Source organism: Corvus cornix, chromosome 8 (genome assembly GCF_000738735.6).
Source record: "Corvus cornix cornix isolate S_Up_H32 chromosome 8, ASM73873v5, whole genome shotgun sequence".
Taxonomy (NCBI): domain Eukaryota; kingdom Metazoa; phylum Chordata; class Aves; order Passeriformes; family Corvidae; genus Corvus; species Corvus cornix.
In genome coordinates, this window is record NC_046338.1 from 10,423,912 (window position 1) to 10,448,674 (window position 24,763).

Consider the following 24,763-nt stretch of genomic DNA (forward strand, 5'->3'; position numbering starts at 1 on the left):
AGATCTCCAGCACATTTCGGAAATATCTTTCTTGCTGCTACTGTGCATTTACAAGCCACTTCCATCTCCTCAATGCACAGGAAAGACAACAGTTAGAGCTGCTCAGGAAACTTCAGGCAGGTGTTACCTTGTAACCTGTGTTCAAAAGAAGTCTTTGCCTTCCTCTGCTTCCAGTGACACTGTTACCTGAATGCTGCAAAGGCTACACCACTACTGGGAACAGGACCACACAAGGAGAACTGCGTTGGTGCTCTTTGGGACTCTGGAAATGCGTGAGGCCCCATCACTAAACTGAAAAGATGCTGCCCAGAAAAAACTCAGTGCTTGGCTTCAGCTAACATAAAAGCAGAAACTGAAAAGTGGCACTGGGAATAAGGCTTGCAAAGGCTTGTAAAAAGAAAAAAGCATCAGTTCCAGAAAGCAGCAGTGAGAACGATGGTGGCACGGAGAGAGCTGGAAGAACAGGGCTGAGTGTGCCTTGGAGCCAGAGAGCCAGGATCCCCCAATGTGCTGGAAACAGTCCCACATGTGGCACATCAGCTGGGGGCCCTGGGCTTGGCGCCTGCCATGCAGCAGTGTCACTTCTGCCAACACAGCCCCTCGCTAGGAAGGCTCAGCCCCGGCAGAGGCAGCCGAGCGTGCGGGTGAGCTCCTGCCCACAGGCAGCCAGCACCTGCCTGCTGACACACAGGCCACACTGGGACACCAAGTCTCAGGGCATTCCCTTGCATCTGGCTGGGCTTGTTGGTCAAACCTGCCTAGAGCATCAGGAGCCTGATACCTCACAGGGCAATCTGAGCCCTCCTCCACGCCTTTCAGCCTCATCACACAGTATGAGAAGCCAACTGGTTTCGGGCAGGACAACCTGTTTATGTTTCTTGTACAGATGAACTGGGGAGGCAGCCACTTGTAGGAAATCTCAAACCACCTGAAACATCACCTCAGGCCACGTGCAAGTGCCTTATCTGATGGCAAGAGGAAATCTGCTTTGTGAAAAGTACAAGTGGAGCAGGAATTTAAGTCCAGGAGGTAGATAATAAAACTTTGGGTGATACAATTGCAGTCTCTCACATTACAGCTAGGTCAGGCTCCAGCACTCACTGCAAAGCTGCTGGCAAGACCTACCGCCCTGTGGTTGTTCAGCATCCAGGCTGCTTTATACCCCAGGCACTGCTACTAACTCCTTGTTACAAGCAGAAAGCCACACAAAAGGCAATTCAGCCTCCCACCTGATCCATGGATCTTAGTGATGTCCGCATCAGTACTCTAATGTTTTGTGGCTAATGTAAGCCCACAGAGGAAGAGGTTCCCTGGTGAGAACAGGATTTCACCCCTCCCAAAGAGCACTGTCAGGGTGCTCAGTGTGGTGCTGCTCCCCCATCGCCCGACAGCAGCATGGGCAGGAGGGATGAGGCATGTCTTCAACACCAGCTCCAGTTACTGATTACAGGAGAGGGACTCACTCACCCCACTGACAGACAGGGTTGATCAGATGAAGGAAGCTGCATTCCAGCACTAGCAGCAGCAGTGGGGACAAGAGCCAGAGCAGTTTTCTCAAAACTGACAGGAAGGCAGGCACCTCAGTCCCATTGCTCCAACAGGAAAAGGCAACAAAATACACCCTAAACCCCAAAAGGTTTCAGGGTGTATACACCTCAAATAGCACCCGGAGTATACACCTTAAATAGCACACAATAGCAGAAAACTCCAGCTCTTTTCTTGTCAATCTGCACCTCAAAGACAGTGATGGAGCAGTTTGGAACATTCACTGCCACCTCCACCTTCCCATCCCTGCACATCATCACCACTGCTGCAACCTGGCAGACTGGCTCTGCCCTCTCCCTCCTCTGCTGCTCGCATCCAATGCAGCTTCCACTTGTGGAAACAAACAGGCTGCTTGCCTGAGCCTATGGCTGGAGTAATGAACTTTGAGAGCTCCAACAGAAACATCCCAGGATGCTCCAGACCCCTTCTTGTTCTCTGGGGATCAGGCTAGGATTTCCTGTGCTTTGGGTCTCTCTCTGAGTAGTGGATGTTTGCTCTTTCCAATGGAGAGAGAAGCAGAGGGAGCAGAGTTACTCTGCAAGCACATGCACTGTTATGGCTGTTCGTCCCTGGGAGGTGGCAGTGGCTCTGAGTGCTTGGTCACAGTTATTAGATGAAAATTTATCATCAGTTAAAGCCACCTTTCAGGGCTATGCAAATTCAGCAGCCTCAAACCACCTATCCTTTTTATCTTGACAATTCCACAAAGAAGCACAAAACATCATCTGTCGCTTCAAGAGAAGCCAAGTAGAATATTTTAAGCCTAAGCAAATGTCTCAGAGACCAGCTCAGGAGGAAGGTAAGCTCCCTGTCTGTAATCAATTACAATCGGGGAATGCCCCAGCTTCAGACCACATTACTCTTATCAAGCATGCTGAAATTAAAATACAGGAAGGCTAAATTAGAGAGAGTGAAGTCAATGAGGAATGCATTCAAGAAAAACAGCAAGTTGTAAAAGAAGGAGTTTTCTCAATTCTGTTACATCCTCTGTGTTTCTGCAAGTCGGCAGCACTTCTCCCAGAAAACACAGGAACCACAGCAGAGCAAGGAGTGATACTTCACTGGCAACAGTCGGTTTCCAGTCTCCACCAGTGCTAATTTATCTTTGTCTTTAGCCTTCACTACCTTGTCTCCAGAGCTGCTTAATTTTCGTGATCAGACTGCCCCACTCAGCTTGAACCCCCTTGGGATTCACATGCACTGAAACAAAAGGGATGGCTGGGCACCCTCATCTTCTTGTCTTCAGGGGATTTACTCACAGCTCCTTTATGCCCAGTCATCCTTACATCAACTTTAAATTTCAAACAGCTTTTTTTGCTCCTGCTTACTCTTAATACACACACACAGAGAAACTGTATCTCTTTTCAGTCTTCATTTTACCAGGTTAAACAATCCACATCTTTCTTTTACCAAAACGGGCTGTTCATTTACACCATGAAAACTGGGAAATCTCCCAGAATTATAGTAGCTCCCTCTGTCCCTATTTACTCCAGATTTATTTCTCATGAATCAGAAAAAAAGCTCACCAGTGCCTCATGCAGAGGCAATTCCCTCCCTCTACAAGAAGTCCTTTCCTCTAGTCTTTCCAGAGCTGTATTTGTCTTTTTTTTCCCCCAATAACAGTCTGTCAGCCTGAGTTATCCTGTGATTTATTTGTACCTATCTAAGCACTTTTCTTCTCTGCCATTGCCAAATAATGCTATCCTGGATTAGAGTAAAAATGTCTGTTATTGCCCCAAACAGCATGACCTTCCATTCATACTCTTAGGTTCCATGCCACCCAGTTCACTCCCATTCTCAAGGTGCTCATGGCCTTCCTGGATGGTATTCTGATCCTCCCTTGTATTGACCACACCTGGTTTTGTCTCATCACAAATTCCACTTGCACACCATTGCCTCCTGTGCCAAAATCATTAAAGCAAACACTAAACATGACCTCCTGCAGAGGAACTCCCAGCTGTCCATTCAGTGCTGCTTTTTGTGTTCTCCCTTAGAGAGACTATTCATGTACAGGTGTTGCACCAAACCGTGGCTTCTGAAGCTTAACTAATAATATCTCCCACTGCACAGGATTGCATGCTTAACTGAACTTCTGACAGATGGGGCTGCTACACCTCCTCTGTCCCAAGAATGATTTTTTAGAAAATCAAATAAAGATACTAAATTAGTTTTTGTAACCTGCCTTTGGTAAATCCATGTTGTGTTTGCTTTCAGGATTTAATTATTCTTTCATTTAAACTCTGCTCTGAAGTTCTGAATAGTACCTCTGAGGTTAGTTTAAGAGTTCTGAATTTGACAGGATTATTTTCCTTGGCTTGCTCCCATCCCCCCCCAGAAAAAGAAGGGAAAAAGAGGTATTATGCCACTACAAGCTAATCCTGTGGAACCTGATAGATTTATTGGGGACCTTCTCCTCTGGACTTGCAGCTTAATTGGCTCAAAGTGGAACAGAGACCTCTTGGGCTCTCACACCTACTGCATTAGCTTCAACAGCTTTTGCCTTTCAGTGCTGACCCAGTAATTTTCTTCTTCTGTGAACTTCTCACCGTAAGCCACCCCCCTTTCCCTCACATTCATCATATCACCCTGAGAGAGGTAATATATATATTCCTGTGGTTCCTACCTTAATCCTTCTGCTTCCTTCATCTCCCTGGGTGTCAGTCCTGGTAATTCTTTCCTTGTTTCCTTATTGTTTGTTAGTGACACTGTTCAGCATTTGCTAAATTTTCTTTGCAACATCTAATTGAACTTGACTTTTGCCAGCTTCTACTTTATTTCTGTCCCTTCCAGCCATCAGGAGTGAAGTCTTCTGATGCTCTTCCTCACTCCTGTATTACTTCTAACACCACTTTTAAGCAGTTCTTTACAAAGTTATATTTATTTTTTCTGCCAGTTTCCCCCTTGCTGCAAATATGAATTGCAGATAATTACTGTACTTTCACAAAAAAGATTTCAAGTCTACAATGAGTCCGTGAGCTCTTCAGTGAACCTGCTTTTAGTAGCCCATTCTCCTAAGCTAGGCCTAAATTCAGAGAGGTCAGAGTCTGCATGCATGTCCCAATTCCACTGAGCATCCCACCAGCACTGCTGAGTCTATATACAGCCCTGCTTATATCAAGCTCCCTCCTTTTGGAAGCAAAATCTGAGTTATATCATCCCTTCTGTTGCCTTTCCACTTAATTTAACCATGAAGGCACTTGATCAAATGCTCTTTCCTAAAATGTCCCTCTGCAAGGTCTTCATACATGCTAAAAACAGCTGTGAAAGGCCCACAGCTCTTCTTGTGCCCTTCCAGCTGGTGAGAAGAGCTGTGCCAGACACTGTGTCTAGGAATACCTGGGCTCTCCCCTTGGCAGTGCTCCATGACAGTGACATTTCTGGTGGTACCCAGCACCCCACAGATCTGTGTTCAATGCTGGGGCCAGCAGCTGGGCTCTAGCATGCCTCTGTAGGTCTTTTACTGCCTTCTCCTACAGAGATCTTGTCCAAACCCTAATTTGGTTTTGTCCATTCTACAGCTGTACCTTCCTTGCTGTTATTAGTGCACAGTGATATCCTGAGGGTCACCATACTTCTGTCCTTCTGAACAAGGCAATACCTGTGCTCTGGTCAGGGCTGCCATTCCAACAATCCTTTCCAGATTTCTATTATATGGACACACAGTCCTCATGCACAGGAACAGCATGTGAGGCCTTTGCTCAGCCCCAACACTGTCAAACAGGTGGCTTTTAAACAAAGACAAAAATGTATAAACCTCATCAGTCATCACTGCCAGCCCCAAGAAAAAGCACTGCCCTTTCAGAGGTGCCCCTGCCCCAGCCCCTAACCTCCCCCTCCAAAGCTGACCTCCATTTCAGTCTGCACCACTCCTTGTACTGCAATCACAATTCATCAGCCAGGCTCCAATAGCCATGTTTTCAGTCTATAAATCACCAGGCCAGACATCTGCCCGGCTTTCAAAGGAGTTTTGTTCTTCTTGTTGGCTACCGCAAACTTTAAGGTACTTGGAGGCCTGAAGCAGCCCTTGCACCCCCTCCCAAGCAACTTGTGTTGATTTAAAATGCAAAAGGCGGCTTCACAGAGAGAGCCCAGATGATGATAAAGCACTATTGTTTGTGCCTTTATGGTTCAAGACTCCAAACTTGATGTTTGTGGATTATTCTGAGAGGTAGCTGCTGTCGGGGAGAGACAGAGACAAAGCTGTGTGTCACTGCATGCTGCAGGCCACCTCCCCTGGCCCTTGTGACAGCCCTTACACAGGCTGAATGAGAAGTGTTACAAGATGGTGTCCTCACATCGCACAAAGACCTGCTGGGGAAGGGGCCAGTGATCAGAAAGAAGCCATCAAAGGCTGCCACGACACCTCCCCCTCAGGTCAGGCAGTGAGTCACTGAGGTGCTGGGCACAGCTGTATCAAAGGAGCTGACACCTCCAGCAGCGGTGCTGGTGCTTGACCTGCTTCTCCAGCAAAAAGGAGACCTGCCAGCAGCTCCACTGTGGGACACAAATGCTGCAGACAGGATGCAGACCCTGGATGGGTAAGGGCAGCTTTTAACCATGAATTGCCCTTTTTACCAGCCATAAGTGTGTGAGGCAGTCTGCAGCCAGCTGCTGAGAAGACAGCCCAGGATGTTCCCTGTGTGGCATCTGAGGTAACTCCTTGCTCACATTCTTGCTCCTGCAAGAAATGACCAAGGGATAGAAGCTCACTTCTGGATCATGAGGCTTGGGAAGGCTGTGTGCTGGGGCAGAGCACATGGAGGAGGGATGCTGGGAGCCAGTCTTGTGCTTTGTTCCCATGATTTAGCACAGCCCCCTGCTCTCTCAGTTTCATAAGCTCCTTATGGATCTGTTTTTACTATTCTAAACAGTCACTTTCCCATCCTTAAATAATTTCTATTTCACTCTATTTTAAAATTATTCCTTTTCCTCACCACCATTTCCATGTTTCCTTCACTATGTTCCCAGTGGGTCTGACACTTCTACATTAATAGAAGACAGTGACCTGTGATAAAAATACATTTTTATGGAGTGCTTGGGCAGGAAGCATTACAGGACCGGAGCAAGACATAAAAATACAATGAAGTATATGAAAATCCAGCTCCAATGGATTCATTGCCACGAAAACAGAAACAAGTGAGCAGACACCTTGGCAAAGACTCAAATTTTTGTACAGCATTCATGGAATCAGGCAAGGGAAAAAAGCTGTTGCAAAGTTATTTGGAATAGGAAAAGTAGTAACTGAACAGAGATGACACACTTGGACATTCTACATTTTTTAAGCTGAAACAAAGAGATGGAATAAGAGCTGAAAAATCACCTGTGAGAGTTTATACAACAGCACTGGGTCTGTTGGGCAGTGGAGTCCCAGTAACAGATCAGAGAACAAAGCTTGTCTTGATACCACCCAGAAATGTCCTGCTGAAGTGCAGGCCAGGAGTCTGCATCCCAGCCATGATGGGGAGAAGTTGAGAGACAAGGGAAGAAGGTGCTGGACAGCAGAACTGGCCTTGAGGTATGGTTTTAATTGCACTGATCTTCCAGCTCACACCCGAAACTGAAAGCACCACCCCAGAGTGCTTCCAGCTCTCCAGAGCACACTGAGGAACAGAAAAGGGTCTCTCCACCAGCTTTGCCTGGACATACCCTGGCCAGAGTACACTGAGCTACCCAGGAGAGAGGGTAAAGAAGATATCCAGTACTTAATTGGAGAAATTAACTCTCACGAGCATTCACAAGCACAGGAGAATCCATACACGTCTGCAGCCATACTACTGAACAGAGTCCCAAGACCATACTCTTCCCCTTGACTGGTAACAGTGACCAAGCTCCAGAGCATCTGCCTCCTTGCAGAGCCTTTTCCTCTGGGACAGGAAATGCCTGCCCAGCCCTCAGGAGCTGGAGATCCTGGAAGACTCAGTGTAGGCAGCTGCCTTCTGTGGTAGCAATTGCAGCACAATCTTGGACATTGAGAGCTTTTACTCCTTTGGGGAAAGCAAAGGCTGAGCTAAACTGTGGACTGGGTATGCCTGTTTCTCCTTTTGGAAATTCAGCTGCCAGTGCCACAGAGCAACAGGAAAAATCAGATTCATTTCCACAGAGATTTTATCACCTCAGTCTTGGCATGGGAGAGGCATCTCCGCCCAGCTGTGAGCAAGCGAGTGCATTCATTTTGCTGGCCTTTTTATGTAATCAGAACAAATTCCTTGGAGATGAGTCACAGGGTTTCAAGGGTGTCCAGAGAGATGTCAAGCAGCCTCAAGTGTAAATCAGTGACACACCTTGCTGAGAGGACTCCTACTCACCAGCAGGCCCATTTCCCTGCAGATACCAGGCAAGGGAAGGGGTTTGAGGGATGTTACTTGACGGGCTCCCACAGTCCACACACACGTGTGGCATCTCCAGACCCAGGACACTGCTGGTGTTTACATTTCCTCTGTAAAGACAGTGATGTTTTCAGGGTGGAGCTGGAGTGCTTCCCTGCAGCTGCTCTCTAGGCTTAAACACTGAAGACTTTCAGACATTCAGGCTGGAGGAGCTTGGCAGTCAATGAAGAGATTTGAACTTCAGGAACAGAGGTTCTGCCCCACCAAAGCCTGGTCAAGCTGCGGGGTTTCCTGCCTGGGATGTTCGTTGTGGTGGAACAGCTGCATCCCATCGCAGTTGTTTCAGTGCTGTGATGATGCTACATTAAGCAAACCTGTTCCATTCCCCTGCCCAGGAATGGACACTCCAGCCTTCCTGGATCTGCAGGCCAGAGGACAAAGATGATACTTGCATAATTTCAAGGCATAGCCTGCTTTAGTGGCTCCTTTAGAGGCTGAAATGTAGAGGAGGACCAGGAAGAACTAGGCCTGGACACAATCCCAGAGGTCCAAAGTAACACTGAGAAAAATGGTGTGGATACTCTTGGCCCTTTGGGTGTCAGAGCAGATGGAACAGACAAAAACCTTGGTGGAGTTTGGTTCTGGGTCAGTCTTCTTTCACTAATGCCAAGGGCAAAGTCTGACACAAGGTACCAGTGCAGGCCAGCCTCCCAGTTTGCAAGCTGCATGCAGGTCTTTCATCAAGCAGATGCTTCCAGTCTGGAGTGGGGCAAATCTCTATTTCTGCATTCTTTGAGGGCAACTGCAGGAGACACAACCCAGCTATTATGCCCTTCACCTTTCAACTTCACCCTCAGATGACTAACAATTACCAGCTACTATTAATATTAATGTATTAATAATTAATATTAAATAGGAGAGAAAGAAATGTGATCCTCTCTCTGCTCTTCACATTCCACAATATCACAAACAATTTGTCATATTGGGAGGGGCAGAGGCAGGAGCAGCATTAATTATTGATTCTTGGGAACAGATGGCTTTTCTTGTACCAGGGCAGTGAAATGTAAGAGGAGCCTGTGGGTGAGGAATTGAGGATCAGATGGGCAGACACGTATCAGGTAACCAGCCTTCAAGTGGAACAGGAACCCTCCTCCTAGAACCAGCTCTGCTGGGCTGCAGAGCTCCCAACAGCCCCAGCTGCAGAAACAAACCCACTGACATCTGAATTACTGAGGCTTCACCAGAACCTTTCAACGCCCCTTCACCTCTGTACAGAACATCCTGGACATGATGACTGATGGCTTCCAGACACCAGAGGCCTGGCAAATTAGGCACCAACTGCTCTCTCTAGGAGACTTTACTGGTTGCATTTCATGTGTTCATCCTCATCTAACTGTCCTGTGCCATGCAATGTCTATTCCTGAGACCACATACAATGTCCAAGAGTGACCTTCCAATGGCCTTGGATCCCATTTGGGGTGCTGGCCTCCAAAATCAGAGATCCAGGTTATGTGGACCTGTGACTTCAACCAGAGACTCTGTTATCCAACTCTTTGCCAACTTTTTCCATTGATTCATGTAAGGATTAAGAGCAAGATGACTTCATTCTTGTCAGTTCCAGTGGTGTCCTCAAGGACTGAGACACATACCAGGTTGTGAAACAAGCTTGGCAAGGACACCTGCTGTGGGTGTCCCCACGTCCAAGAGCTGACCATGGGACTGACATCCTTATGAGACAGGAGGAACAACTGGGCAACAGTGATCCTCCATCAAAGGCAGCTGATTCACCAAAGTGAAAATAGTGGCACCAAAAGCTTTTCCTGAAACTTTCACGAAGAGTCTCTGTACTCACTGCTGGATTCAGGCATCTGCAGCCATTTTCACTCTGGTGTAGCCATCTCTTTACTGGAAGACTAAGGAACCAGCTGTACTGCCTCAGACCTGGGCCTGGGGAGCCCAGGGTCCTGTCTCTGGCAGTGATTATAACGAGATGCCCAAACTGGGCAAGCTGGTGGTGATACCTCCTCTATTACTGCAAAAGTTATATTCCTTAGCTATTTTCCATTCAGGGATTTCACAAGCCAGACATCACCTCAATTCAATTTACTACTCTGGACATACCCCTTAAATCCTCAAATAAGCACTCATTTTCCCAGCAAGGACTGATTAAATCCATGGTTACTCCACTGAGCAAGGCAGACTCTCTTGCTACCTCCACAGACCCAGAAGGTACCTCAGGACCACAATGTCCAGTCCGTTGGCATATTGGGGACCTCCTCACAGCTTTTGCCTAAACTCTGTTTGTTCTCTTAGCCTCTGCTGAGAGCTTGTTCCAAAGTCTCATCACTCTGATAATCAGACACGCTCTTCTCATTTCTCAAGCTGACTAATCACTGATTTATAATTCCTCTCAGTCTGCCTAGGGTCATGCAGCCTGCAACCTGTGAGAGTACTAAGACACGTACAGTCTTGTGATTTGGAAAAATACAACTTTGCAGCTTCCCTCCTGGTCTGGATCAATGGCAAAGTGCTTGAGGTGAAAAAATGCCAAGTGCCAGGAGACAGCTACTGCCCATGAACAATACAACTTTTCACAGTGTGGAGAAGGATAGAGCAAGTTTCCCTACTCAGTGAATAGGGAGAAGCAATCTTAGGAAGACTTGGGCCACATCTGTGCTAGGAAAGAATGAGCTTTCCCAAAAAAGCAGCAAACCTTCCCACTATAGAAGCTTTGACCAGTGTCCAAGTTTACTCTAGTTTGGTACAGGAAATGGACAGACCTGAAGGTATCTATACTGCTGCATTATACCAATATGAGAGCTTTTGTTCCTCCAAAAATGTTGTCTGTCTCACTGTGATAGTAGTAGAAAATGTGTTTAATGTGGACCTGTCTTTACAGAGCAGTCCCACAGAGCCCTGGTGTGTTTATACCAGCGAGGTGTTGCTGAACAGTCAGCTGAGCACTCAGGTGCACAGGCTAATCCCACCTCCCCCACGCTTCCCAGGGCCTGAGGAGGGGATCATCTCGCAAAAGAAGCCTATGGATTAGAGAGCAATACAATGGATCAAAAGGCAGGAGAGGCCATATCTTTTCAATCCCAGAGCAAAACTGCTCCCTTTCACTCTTCTTGAGTTAAGATTTACATGAATCCTTTCCCTGCCGCTCGAAGAAGAAATTACATTATAAACACATTCCAGAGAACGTTTCCCAGGAGCAATAACCATTTTTAACATACATTGAGCTTGGGAGAATGTCTAGAATTGTACAGGCAAATGCACGGGTGGAGCTGTGTTTTGACCCACACAGGAAAGCTGTAAGTTGACATCACCATCCCAGTCAGGCTCTGGAGTCGAGGTGGCTGGCAGGCTTGGGAGGAGGATGTGCTTGGCAGGAGCTCCCTACCTCTTTGATGGCAGACATCTTGATGTTCTCATAGTAGTGCAGTGGTGCATTGGGTGAACTCATGTCATAGCCAAACCCAGCTACCGCCACCTCATCACAGTTGTGCAGCGCCATGGTTATTGCTACGCTTCCCAAGGTGGGGATGTTCTGAGAGGAGAGAAAGAGGAATGGAAGTCATTAGCAGGTTGCCACTTTTATAATCAAAGATTTCCTCTTATTGTCTCTGCTCACAGGGGCACTGCTGCTACTAAACAGAAAATTAGGAACGTGGTATTTGGCTATATCCACACATCAGCTGCCCAGTGCCAGCTTGCAGGGTTGATAGCCTCCCAACTTGTAAAGAAATTAATGCAAATGGTCAGACTCCCCTGCCACAACTTTGCTCTCCTGAGAACAGGGCAGCAGACGAGCTGGAGGATGAATCACAGTGGATATATCAGCTTTCTGAAATTAAAACAGACGTAGAGAGCAGATTACAATGTTATGCACATTACTGGCTTCCCGCTAGGCTAAGGAAGAATACGTATCCCAAACAGGTCACCATACAGGAGCAGAAGTGAGGAACAGCACAAAATCCTTATTTTACTGATGACAAAAGCAGTTTAAGGTTATTAAACAGCTCTGGGAGACGGAGAGGAGATCAGTCAGTGTATTCCAAGATCCCCTCCTTTGCTCAGGGGTACCCTGGCAGCAAAAGGGCACTCTGGCCTGTGGCATTCCCTCTGAACCACAGCACACCGGGAAAACAAGGAGCAGTGGGAAGCCAGTCAGAGATGGGTAGTAGCATCCGGGCGACACCCCAACTATCCTTTCCCATCTGCTGACCTGCAGTTTGCACTGAAGTCCAGCCTCAGCCCTTCCCATTTCACTGGCCCTGCCAAGGCCCTGTGACAGCGGTGCTGTACAGCGACAACTCCTCCTGTGTGTTCTGCTGGGACAACAAAGTGTTTCCAGTGTAAAATCCTAGCTCACCGACTTTGCTAGCTCCCCTTTAGCCAGATGAATCCAGAGGCAACTTTGCCCCAGGGGCTAGGGAGAGGCTGAGAAATCCACCCACATCTTCATTTGTAGAGTATTGGAAATATCACAAATTCAGAGGACATGCTCAAACAGTCACCAAGGGTGATAGCTCTAAGCTGAGATATAGAAACCAACTGCACACTTACAGTTTTCATTTACAATGGTTTATCCTGAACTGGTGAGCAACGCTATTGCATGTTCAAAAAGATTGGGAACAATGTTTTGAGGTTCTGCTTCTCATTCAAAGGAACTGGTTTTTGTCAGCACACGGTCTTGCTCACTTCTGATTGCCTGACTGGTCTGAAGAACAAAGTTTCCAAGCAAAAAATGTCACCCGTATCCAGGCGGGGATGTGCAGATCTGGGAGCACAACTCATGTGCTATGGAGAACTCCACTACAGTGCACTGGAACCACTCTAATCTGAAAACAAACAGGCAAAACCTGCTTATGGCTAAATCAATGAGACATTAAATTCAAACATTTGCAGCACAACAGTAACAGTGCACATCTGAAATGACAAGACCTTCTTACATCCTCCTGTTCCAGCTCTAGATGTGGGGGAAAACAGCAGAGTCATTTTGTTCTCACAGCTTAATTTCATTTGATACTCACAAAAACAATATTGGCTTTATTCTAGTTACTTTAGTTAACTGTTAATTCACTAGTAGCCAAAAAATATCAAGTAGGGGTTTCAAAAAAATGGAAAAAGTTTATTAGGCAAGGATAAGAACATTGCCCCAAATTTCAAAATATCCAAGAACATCCTGTTTTCCTGGACATGGCAGTTTTAATTCCGATTCCTCAGCTTTATGTTTTGCATAGAAGATGACATTTGTACATTGCTGGAATTGCATCAGCTGGTAACTGGACGTGCCACAAAACCCTTTCCCTCAGCAGAGCTGTAGTTACAGTGTCCAAAACACAGTGAGTAAATGGTTACATCCTTGAGACCGTGTTGTCATAGGGAACATGATGGTGTTAACACCACCCACACTTGCACCGGGCCCATTCCCACGGTACCGCTCAAGGGAGACACAGGGTCTTTGCCTGGAGGGAATTTCACTGGCCAAGTTAACATTTAAGAGCTAACTTTCTAATGTGAGTCTTGCAAACCACAGAGAATTAATCACACTACCCAACCTCACGGGAGGACTGCCAAACTTTCTTTCAGGCGCAGTCTGTTTGGGGAATAACAGTAGACAGAAATTGAAAGTGAACTTTCGTTGCCAAATATCTGCCTGACTTTATTCTTTCTATAATGCATCCAGTGGTATTTATGGAAAAAATAGGAGGTAATTTTCTTATCTGCTTCTGTTCTTCAGTAGTTCCTGACAAGCCACTATTTTAGTACCACCTGCCCTGTTCTCAAAAATGATTAAAATACCAGAGACTACCTACCTTCCTAAACTCATGAGCCTTAGTAGATGTATCTGATTTGGCCCCTACAACTATCCTCTCCTCCTAGCAAAGAAGTGGCAAATAAGAGGAGACACATATCAGAGAGGAAATGGCTATAACTACTCTCTGGCTGCATCTACACAGCTTCCAAGCTCTCCAGATTGTACATATAAATTCATTAGCTGCCAACCTCTAATCTGGACCTGATGGACCATATACAGCCTCGGGGGCAAATTGGGGGACAAGTCACTCCAAAAGAAGTTAGGCATCACAGACACGGCTGTGCCAAATCTGGCTTGCTATGCCCTGCACGATGCGTCAGTGCTATCTCACCACACACACCCTTGTGCCGTGCCCCAAAGACATACCAAAGCAACCACCACACCTCCTGTGTTGAGTTATGAAAATAAAACTCTCTCAAACAACTGTGCAGGCCTCTTGTTATTTGAGGCCTTTGCTAAAACAAACCCCCCAAAATTCCACCATCTTGCCTCAGGAATTATAATCTAGTGCTAGAGCAGCTCAAAGCCTGTCTTCCTGCTCATGGCCCTCTGTGGTTCTTGGGTGCTCCTGTATCACCAAGCAGTGCTGCTTTCAGCCAAACGTTTGAAGAGCTACAGCCCAACAGCAGCCAGTGCCGAGGCAGGAGCCTCTTGGGATGCCTCCCAGCTGCACAGAGACTGCCCAGTGCAGGTTAGACCATGGGGCTGCCTGGAATGGTCCAACACGACCACTGCTCCAGATGCGGCCATGATGAGTCTCTGACCTGAACTGGTGCTCACGAAGCAGTGTGAGCTGGGAATGGCAAAGCCCAGAAATCATTGGCAGCCCTCTCCCCTTGTCAATTCTCTGCCACAAGTGTTTAGCTTGGCCTTGCAAGCTCTGCATCACCTGCTGTGTATCAGTAGTTTCTGTCCCAGCTGGGGCCCATGGAGGTACCAGGTTCAGCATCCCCTCTCCAGCACCTGTAAACAACTACAAGGGTAACCTCACTGGATAACACGTCCAGAACTGAAAATCCACATTTTCAAGCCTGGCCTGCTTGTCTAAGACCAAACATCTGGAAAATGTAATATCTAATATAATGCTCCCCAGAGACCAGCCCTTTGCCTGGTCCCATTTGAGAGAACACAGCAGACTGACAGATGAGCCAGGGATGACACTAAAAGGCCATGTGACAAACAGAAGCAGAAAACACAGCAGTGGTGAGCAACACGTCACCACAGCAGTGCTGGGCCTCTGGAGCCCCACCACAGCCTCTGGAGCATGGCTCCTTCCATGGGTACCTGTCCTCCATGGGTGAGGTGAGCACCTGCATGGTGGATCTTGGTGAGAAAGTATAAAGACAAGAGAGGCAAAGATTTCTGGTCTTGTGCTGTGTGAGGGACCACAGCAAGCTCTGTGCAGTGCAAACGCAGCCAGTCTGCACCACCAGGTCAGGGGACCAGAAATGCCTTTAGCAGTACAGACATAGGACAGGTTCTCCTAACTGCTCCTACACTGTTCTCTGCTGCAAGCAGGAAGACAAAAGGCTTCCCCTCAAGACATTGATGTTTCATCTTCCACTGTTCCCCCTGAAGAGGCTTTAAAGACTGACTTCTACTCACATAAGAAATCAGTCAGCAGAAATGAACACTGGAACTCCTCTGAACTCTGTTGAGGCTGACCATCACCTCATGGGCTTGTGCTGGAGATCCAGTGCTGGTGACTGAACCAGGGCTGGAACTGCTCTTTGCTTGGTGCATGTGAAAAGCTCTTGCTGCTTTTCATTCCATGCCCGGGTCATTCCTGTGTCACTGCCTGCTGGACTGGAAGGAAATGACTGCTGTAAATCTGTTTTTAGAAATATTTGACTCCCTTAATATGTTAAATGAATTCCAGTTATTTATGGGATTTTACTTAGCTCAGGGTAAGACTTATTGGATTGTTCAGACTATTGCAATTGTTACCTTTTTCAATAAAAGGGTAAGAGTCACTGAAGAATAAATTCCCTACAAACAATAATGCACCTGGATATTCAAATTGGTTTGACTACTATATTAAATTATTTGAGGGAAAACCCAAACATTTGCTTACCTGAGAAAAATTCCCACCTTAGTTTTATCAGTTACAGACCTGATCACCCGAAGTTTTCAAAATAAAAGAAATACAGAACAAAACTCTAATAAGTCATCACAACATACAAAACAATCACTGTATTTCCTTTTTGTTTCTCTATGTTTGCATAGGAGCAAACCCAAACTTACCCTTTGTTTCCCTTAGCTGAAAAGCTTGGAAATATGGCATAGAAAGCAATTTAGTGCCATTCATTGTGAGAAGGCAAATGCCTGGCATTCTGGAGAGTGGTTCTTGCCACAGGAGCTTACAACACACACTGCTGCTCCCATAGCTACCTCCACCCATGGACAGAAACAGCTGCAATTCTGGGCTTCAAAAGACAAAGCAGAGCATCTCCAGTGCTCTTCCTTCAGCTCCCCTGGTTATCCCTTGCTGGGAGTGGGACAGAGCCTGCAGGACTGGCTGTCTGCAGCAGAGCAAAGGGCAAGGCCAGTGGCCAGTGGCTGGAGACGGGACAGCCCAGCTACCCAGCAGGTTCCCTTCTACCACTTCCCTGCTGAGATCCTGAACACCTAAGCCCAGTCCAAGTATTTTTGACATCTCACCTGATGCACAAGCTCTGATTCACCATTTGCCATAGAGCAGATTCCTGTGCAGTGCAGGGAGTATTTCTAAAGGATCTAAGGATTTAACAGAAGGCAAGCAAGGACATGACTTTACCCTATGCTACCTGCTCTGTGATAAGCACATACATGCTTAACCCATGCTAAAGGGGAGTTCATGGTCTACTTTTCAGTGAGAAGCAAACTCCCTTCAGTTCCTTGGCATCTCTCATGTGCAGAAGCAGGTGGCTGAGCTTGTACCAAGAGGAGGCTGGCATGCATTTACCTGCTCCCCTGCACTGGTTTGTCTGAGCATCCCTTCCCCAGCAGCTCATGGACTGAGCCCACTGCAGTGGCAATGGGTGGAAAAGTGCAGCCCATGAAGCAGATGTGCTGCCTTGCAAACCCAAAGCTTTACAGTGACACTAAGTCTCTACATTTAACTGACTGCAGCTGCAGTGGCCCCTTACTTGTCCCTCTACCTGCCTTAGAAGATGCCATCAGGGTGCAAAAAAGGGAGAACCATGTAACTGGAAAGGATTAAGTGGAAGACCACTCTGCTCCTGCCATCCCCACCTCTCTTCTGCTCCACAAAGACTCAACAGGTTCCAAGGCACAGCCTTCACACAGTCAGCCTTCATAGTCCAGTAAGAACAGCCCAGGAGATAAAGTTTGCTGACACCTGGGCAACTCATGAGAGAAAAGGTCATGATGATGACACAAGGGAGTTGAAAACTGCCTAAGGTGCAAAGGGTCCCCACTGGCACCTCCATAAAGGCTGCCTGCCCACAGCAAAAACCATCTAAGAGCTACGAGAAGCCCTGGCTGGGACATGCTAACACTCCAGCATCAGAGGTTAATCCCTGAGCTGTCAGCACTATACAGAGGTGCTAATCGATGGTTGGGTGCCTGAATCAGCCTGGTAACACCTCCTGCACACGGCTCCTCCTTCACCAGGTTAGTGCTGAGGCTGGGTGAAATCCAAAGAAGGATGCTTTATCTCTTTAGTTCATAGATTCAACCATTTCCAGTACCTGAACAAACAAAAGGCTTACAGTGTCAGGTTAAATCACGAACAGATCCATGGATGCACAGCACCAGCACAGAGAGAGAAACAAACACTGCAGTCTGCACTGGAGTCCTCAGACTCCTGATAATTTATGTCACCTGAAGTGTTCTTTCTCCTTTCCACCTCACACCAGGCTCAGGGCTCCCAGAGGAGCCAGAAAGCTGCTGCTCCAATGGCTCTGGGGGCTACTGACTGGACAGGACGATTCACTATGCAGCCAAAGGCACCACAGCAGTGACCATCCCTAGGGGTGTCTGTGCACCCAGCAGTGACACCTCTGAGCTGATGTTCGTGCTTGCCCCCAGTAAACTGCCTGCAGTGTAAGGGGTGATATTGCAAGCTTGAACCACCAGCTGCAATACCAGTGACATTTCGTTTCAAGCCCCAAAGACCTCTATAAACAGAACTCCCACCTGAACCAAAATCATCTCTGGCTAGTGAGAAAGCCAACCCTGCACCCACGCCTTAACAGAATTCTTTAATCAGAGAGAGGATCTTTACTAGATTTTTTTTTTTTTTGGTGCTAAATCATCTTTAGGTATTAACAATTATTTTCCCCCAGACCTTGCTAGGAGCCCAAAGTTTGTTCTTTATCATCAGCTTATCCCAGGAAAAAGAAGTCCACATACAGTATGGAACAGCTCTCCCACTCTTAAGACTTCAGTAGGACTGAAGAAAACTGCTGTAAACCTTCTCTCTCCCAGAGAGAAGTCACTGTTGTGGGTGTGAGTTTTGCTCCTTGCTAGGGCTTTTGGCTAGCAGTGCCAGGAGTGCAATCAAAATGCACATCTGAGTTGTACCCCACTACTATACTCCAGGATCATCTGGCCCAAATTATATTATCAAAGCAGAGGATGTTACTACATTCAGTCTTTATTGAATCCTGGGAAAAACACTTTGAGATCAGCCCTGAACTATTTTACTAGCTCTGCTCAACCTTGCTGAAAAAACCCACAAATTACAAAGTTAATTGGCAGCACATTGTTACCATATGTGGTGTGCAAGAGAAGCTCTGAAGTTTATTTAGGCATCAGAACCAAAGGAGAGTGGAATATTACTGCTCTTTATGAGGATTTTATGTTGGCCTTGATTACTAAGGCATCCCCAGCCTTGATCCTCCTGTGTGCAGCCTGCCCAACACAGCACAGCACACTACAGCACGGGGGCACCAGTCTGCCTCCAGCCCCATTGCCCAGGAGAAACTCTGGATACACTGTTTGTTGTGCTTTTGCTCACTAGTCCTCAGCATTTTCCTTTTCCAGGTCCATATGCTTCTTTCTTGAGTAAAGTTTTGTCTCTCATCTCAAAAGTGCAAGCCCAAACCCAACCAGCCGTGCAGCTGCTAGGTCACACAGACGTGGGGCAATCCTCCTTGATGCTCCACTTGTCTGGCTGGATCTCTCATAAATCTTCAATGAGAGTTGGATTCTTGGTCTACAGGCTCTGATTTCTACTCTTCTCATTTAAACTCTGAGCAAAAAATGTAGCAAATTTCTATCACCACGGTTTTACTCAGACTCCTCCCTCTTTAATCCGGCAGAAGCAGCTTCTGTTGGAGCCTTTGCACTTACAAAGCTCTAAACTTTGCACTGGTGCAGCAGAATTCCCTAAAGTGTGAAGCCCCAGCAGTTCCATAACAGCAGTCCATAGCTGATGCCTGCAGTAAAATTCTAGCCACAGGCTAGAAACAGTCTGTGTGTTTTTAAACTCTGACAGAATGCTGGTGTTAGTGTCCTTGCACAGACCGCCCAGGCTATAGCGACAGCTCAGCCCCACACAGGCACCTGCAGAGCTCCTGTTGCCCCATCTTGAGGAATAAACTACAATTCACACAGTCTAGTAGGGGTCATGGGCAAAGACTGCTTGCCTTAAAGAACCATAAACTATTTTTAAATGCTCAAACGGACTTTTGTGAAGTGAAACATCAGGATTCAATTAAGATGCCTTCATTTCCCAATCTGATGTGTGTTAAACAACCTATCAAAACCTCATAAACTTCAGTTCACAGCATTTTCATTTCCGGATTCTCTCTTCTCCTTTCAGTTTAAGTAATAACTTGTGTATTAAAATAACGTGTTTAAAAATAAAAACAAATTGGAGAAAAATAAAGTATGATGATTTTTGTCCTTTATTGGGGCAGCACTCCTGATTTTCTGGAAAACAAATCAAGACCACATTGTTCTAAGGGTAAGTTCTGGAGAAGGCAAAGAGGTGAAGTAAGTTAATTCCTAGCTGATGGGAATATTTGCAATAAGATACCTTCAGTGCACATATCAAAAATCCAGAGTTCCCAGAATCCCATGACAGTGCATTTTACAAAAGGCCCATTCCATGTGGCTGAACCTGCCTACACACATCTTGCACTTCTCATTTTAAGAAGGAAATGTCTTATCTCCAGGCACCCACCCATCTGACTTGCACAAAACAAATGTCTCTAATATTCCAGAAGTCTTAATGATATAATTATGACATGGAAAATGAGGCACTATTAGGTCTAGTCCAAATCCGCGCTGTGACATAGCAAATCTGCACTGGTAGCAATGGAAGGACAATGCCAGCAGCAGACCAAGCAGACCTTGTCCAGCAGAAGTGCTTCTCTCTGGGTTTGTCAGCTGTGTTAATGTAGCCAAAAATGTCACGTGTGGTCTCTATCAACAACAACATCACATGTGTACATGAGCAGTTTACCCACCCAAGTAATACTCTAATGGTTGATATATTACGTAGAGCAAATATAAATAGGTTCTGAGGACAGTGTTGCGATGTGAGATAATCCAGAAAACCCAAGTCACCACCTACTCCAACACTAACACTTCAAAAAGCTGCACTGGGGGTGAGAGATACGAGAATGACCATTAAGGTATTTTGTTAATAAATATGAGCTAAAAATGTGGTTTGCATTGTTTTCTTTTGTGAGCTTTTACACATAAAACTTTTTTGGGATAAGACCAGAATTTCTTACCAAAGGCCTCCTAAAGCAAACCTTTACTCTCTTCTACTATAAGCCTGGGATGAAACTTCACAATGGCTTTCAAGGCACTGCTGAAGTGTTGATGATCCCCCCCAAAATCCTTGGATCAGGAAGGTTCTTGCCTGGGTCTGAATGAGACTGAGAGCTGCCACCGTAACAGAGCCAAAGTCCCTCCCTTTCAATGTCCAACAGTGGAGGCCCAAAGGAAAGGTAAGAACAGTGTCAGCCTCCTCTGCTGCTTGGTGTCACATCCTTCTCTGAGGTTTTGCTTCCTTTGCTTTATACCTACCCCTCTGCCCATCAGGCCATTGTTGAAAGGCAGTCCGATGAAGCTGAAAGCTGCCTCCTGGATGAAGTAGGGATTCAGGATACGTATCTCATGAGGTTCCCTTGGGACACGGGTTGCCACTGACTTCCAAAAGCCATCAGAGGCACTCTGATAACAACAAGGAAAAAAAAAAAGAAAAAAGAAAAAAAAAAAGATAAAACAACAAACGCAATGATATACCATATATAGCAGATTTCTATTATTTTATTAAAAAACAATATTAAAATGCACTACTGCAGCAGCTCCCATTGTCTCTGCTCACTGCCACAGGGCAGTAGTGTAACATTGTAGGGGACCTGTGCTTCTTGGAGAGGTGACAGCAGCATGGACTGATGCACTTGAGCCAGCCTGGATAGCAACTGTGAGGCCTGGGCTTCAGCATGAATAACCTCTTCCCTGGTGCCATCTTTTCACTGTTATTTGCACTTCAGCTGGTTTGATCCATGGATTAAGCATTCCAGCACATCCTGTGATCACTCCCACCTGCCTTCAAGGGGATACACCATTGGATAGCAAATGCTTTAAGAACATTCAAAGAGATTAAAATGACTGTACAGCCCTACTTCCAGTGGTGAGCTACATGCTTCCCACTTTATCCTAGATTTGTCCTGCCCTATTAGGTTTTATGTGAGTTAAGCTGTAAGGTTATAGAAATATCATCTTGTCTTGTGAAGAGTCGTGAATGCTCACAGTACAAGGGAGGAAACAACTAAGCATGTCTATTATTTTTACCCAATTCAAGTTTTCACTCTGCAAACGTGGAAGAACACTGGCCTTGATATGTGCTGAGCTGCTAGACAGCCTTGCCTGGAGAGGAGCTTGTGCCACTCTGCCACATGGCTTCCCATCATTGACACCTTTCCAGGTGTCAGCAGGTATAGTACAGAGTTCCCCCAAAATAACCAGAGGATCCTGTGTTCACAAGACTTAGGGAGCAATTGTGTTCCAATGTTTCACTTCTCTTTGGGTTAATTCAGAGCAAAGCACAGGCCAGGAAGCCAGGAATTTTAATCTGCTGACCAGCAGTTTGGGCAGGATAATCTGACTGAACACCTCCTTCTTGAAGCCATCTTCCCTGAGATCTCCGTGACAAGCAACAGAGACAGTCACTACACTACATAAAAAGGACACACTCTGCAATTCATTACATACACCGGTTTTGGGTTGCTTGCAGCTTAGCAGTGACTTTACAGCTGCTCTCAAGGCACTGATGAAAATGTTGATTATCCACTGCAAAATCCTCAGGAGCTTCCCCTGCCCGGTAGTGACCACCCCTGTAATTATGGACTGGAATTCTGCCTCAGCCAATGCCTGCTGCATTTCAGACACTCCTTGTGCTGTGCTCAGCTCCTGTGAACTCTCATAACACGTGTTGCTACACACCTTACAGAGTGTTTTTTATGGAACAATCCCATGGATATCTTTAGCTGCTGAATTTCATATCCTGAAATTGAAACTTTGGCAGATGGTTCATGCTACAAAAGGCATTAACAGAGCAAACCTGAGGAGGGTGCACACCGTCATCCAAACCAACTCTCTAAGAAAGTCAAATCCCATTGCTATCCATGCCCCCTCAAAACTGCCTAAACATAACACACTTTTGACAACCAGGGCAAGCATCCCATGGGTTTAAGTTCACATTTCAACAATGGCCAAGTGCCCTTGGGAACCTCAATGGAAAAAATTCTTAATTATCACTCATGTTTTTTCATCATACACACATGTTCTTTCATCATAGTAGAATTACAAAGAATGCCTGGTGTCAAAGCAGTCTAACACTTTCCATTATAATAAGCCATTTTCAGTCACTGAGCGATCCCAGCATTTAAAAAAACAGAAAAAACCTTTACAAATATTAATGAAGTCCAACATCCATTTGACCAAGGGATTTGAGGGATTTGGTATGCCAGCTGAGTTTTGCCTTCTTGTGAAAATTCATTAAAAATTGGATAAATATTAAACCTTTGGAATTTCCTAAGGGCACATGTAGAGTAGAGGCCTTTCAGTTTCAGGGAAGAAGACCAAAAAAAAAAAAAAGTCACAGATTCCACTTGCATTAAGCATGCTCCAGGTCTCACAGAAATTAAGATGATAAACAAAAATCTTGAACAGCTACTCATTCAATGAAACCATCTTATCATGGGCTTAAGCAGGCACACCCTGGAAAAATAGTGTGTGACCTTGAAACTAAAATAAATTTTTAAGTTCAATTATTATTTCACATACAACTCTAAATATGGCATTGCCTAAATTTTGTGAACAATTCAAGCCAAAGGTCTGCAAGCTATTTGAAGTGGACAGAAGATGCCTTTTGTTTGGACTTACACTCTGTAGGAGATTCTACATAAGTTCTGGGACTTAAGTAGGTTTTACATGGCTTTTACATTACACACAAAACATTAAATAGAAAAGGAAAAGAAGAAAAGCTATAAACATTTGAGAGTTTTACTCCTTGCTGCTGCTGGAGCTGTTCGGAGAGAAATAACCACACACACCACCACTGTCCATTTTCCCAGCAATGTGTGAACTACACCGGGACCACACCTGGGCTCCTCTCAGCTACTTCAATGCCAGTGTAAAATAAATGCGGGTGCCCATCCCTAGCTAGAAATACAAGCTTTGCTTTGCTCCCTTCTATTTAGCTGTTTCTCCTGTTGTACTTCATCACTATTTCCCTAAGCATTTCCTTCAGCTATCACACTGCTCTGAAACCGCTCTAGCTTCTCCCTTCTGTCTCATTTCTATTTGCTCTGTGTTCTTCCCTGTAACTTTTCTGGGCAGTTCCCCTGAAATTAGTTTTGAGGGACACCTGGGGTAGTCTTTCATTTTGGTGTGTTTTCCTGCTGTAGTTTCTAAAACAATTGTAGGGAGGAACAGGGACTCTCAGCAAGCAGCTCTCTCACTTCCACCTATACAGCAGGCAAAGCCCTGTGTAGTGCTAAAGAACCAAAAACTGTTTTCCTGGCTTGTAATTACCGAGATCCTCAGTCTTGTGGTTTGGCTCTCCAAGCCCTGTAGTTCTGAGCTCCATCTCGAGCGCTGTGGTTTTCTTCTGCAGCTTGTCACTGGCACGCTCCAAAGTGCAGCACCAGCCCTGCAAGCCCCAGGGGGCTGCTCCCTGACACAGCCCCCGGCAGCCGGGAGCGCAGCCCCTTCCAAGGCTCCGTGCTACCGCTGGTGCTACGCCGGGGGTGGATGTTCAGCCTGATTGGACCCAGATGTTCAGAGAGGTTTCCAAAGCAATTACTTCCCGTTGGGGAACGCTGTCCCTTTTTCTGGCTGGGAGGAGACCCATGGAGCAGCAGGCTCTAGGAGGGAGGGCATACTTTTCCTGCCAGATTTGGGAGCTCCGACTCGCAGTTGGAGGTTGGGGGCATCCTCTGTTCTCCACTGCAGTGGCTAAACCTGCAGTACCTAAGGGTGGGCTTGTCACAATGAAATAACTCCCTTCCTGATCAGCACAATGATAAACAGTCAGAAAATGAGTCTGAAAACTGCTTAGGCAATGTTCCCACAGTGCCTCATCACCTCCTTGTACCGAGGTGGAAACCAGAGGGTCCAGGCTGGAAATTGTGTATCCTTGTTTTCAGGTCCCACTGTTATTACTTGTTGGCACTACTGTGTACCTGGAGCCCCAGACACAGATCAGTATTTACAGTGCCAAAGGCTGCCAAAAGAAGCTTATACTATATATGTGTAAAGAAACAAGCATCACAGGGAGAGAGGCAGACAGGAGAACATGACTGAAGAACAAGTCCATGAGGGCCACAGCATTTTTAAGCAATGTTGGAGTGTTTTCAAAATTGGACATCACTAAAGGCTTTAGAGGAAACTATTTTAAAAGCACAGAAGAATTTAGATAGGTCGGGGCTTTCAAGCCAATTTCTTGTACAGTTCTTATCCAGCGAGAGAGGCAAAAAGAGACACCACCTCTAGAGACACCACTCCAGGAATAAACTGGTACAGACATGACAGACCAAAGATAGCAGATTAGGGGGAAGGGATAAAAAATGGCAGGGCTCACCAAATAGCTCCAGGGACA

General features: G+C 46.1%; 1 protein-coding gene across 8 annotated transcripts in view; it reads right to left on the reverse strand.

The window, feature by feature from the left end:
* Positions 1-24,763, reverse strand: part of ST3GAL3 (ST3 beta-galactoside alpha-2,3-sialyltransferase 3) — a 192,496-nt gene that overhangs the window by 5,414 nt on the left and 162,319 nt on the right. For 7 of the 8 annotated variants that reach the window (XM_019291537.3, XM_039555684.1, XM_019291536.2 and 4 more), the window contains 2 exons: positions 20,683-20,829; positions 11,275-11,421 (listed from right to left, as the gene is read on the reverse strand). In XM_019291537.3, the coding sequence (XP_019147082.1) occupies positions 11,275-11,421; positions 20,683-20,829 (294 nt within the window). The remainder of the gene's footprint in view (positions 1-11,274; positions 11,422-20,682; positions 20,830-24,763) is intronic. The other variant, XM_019291540.2, reaches the window with a different exon arrangement.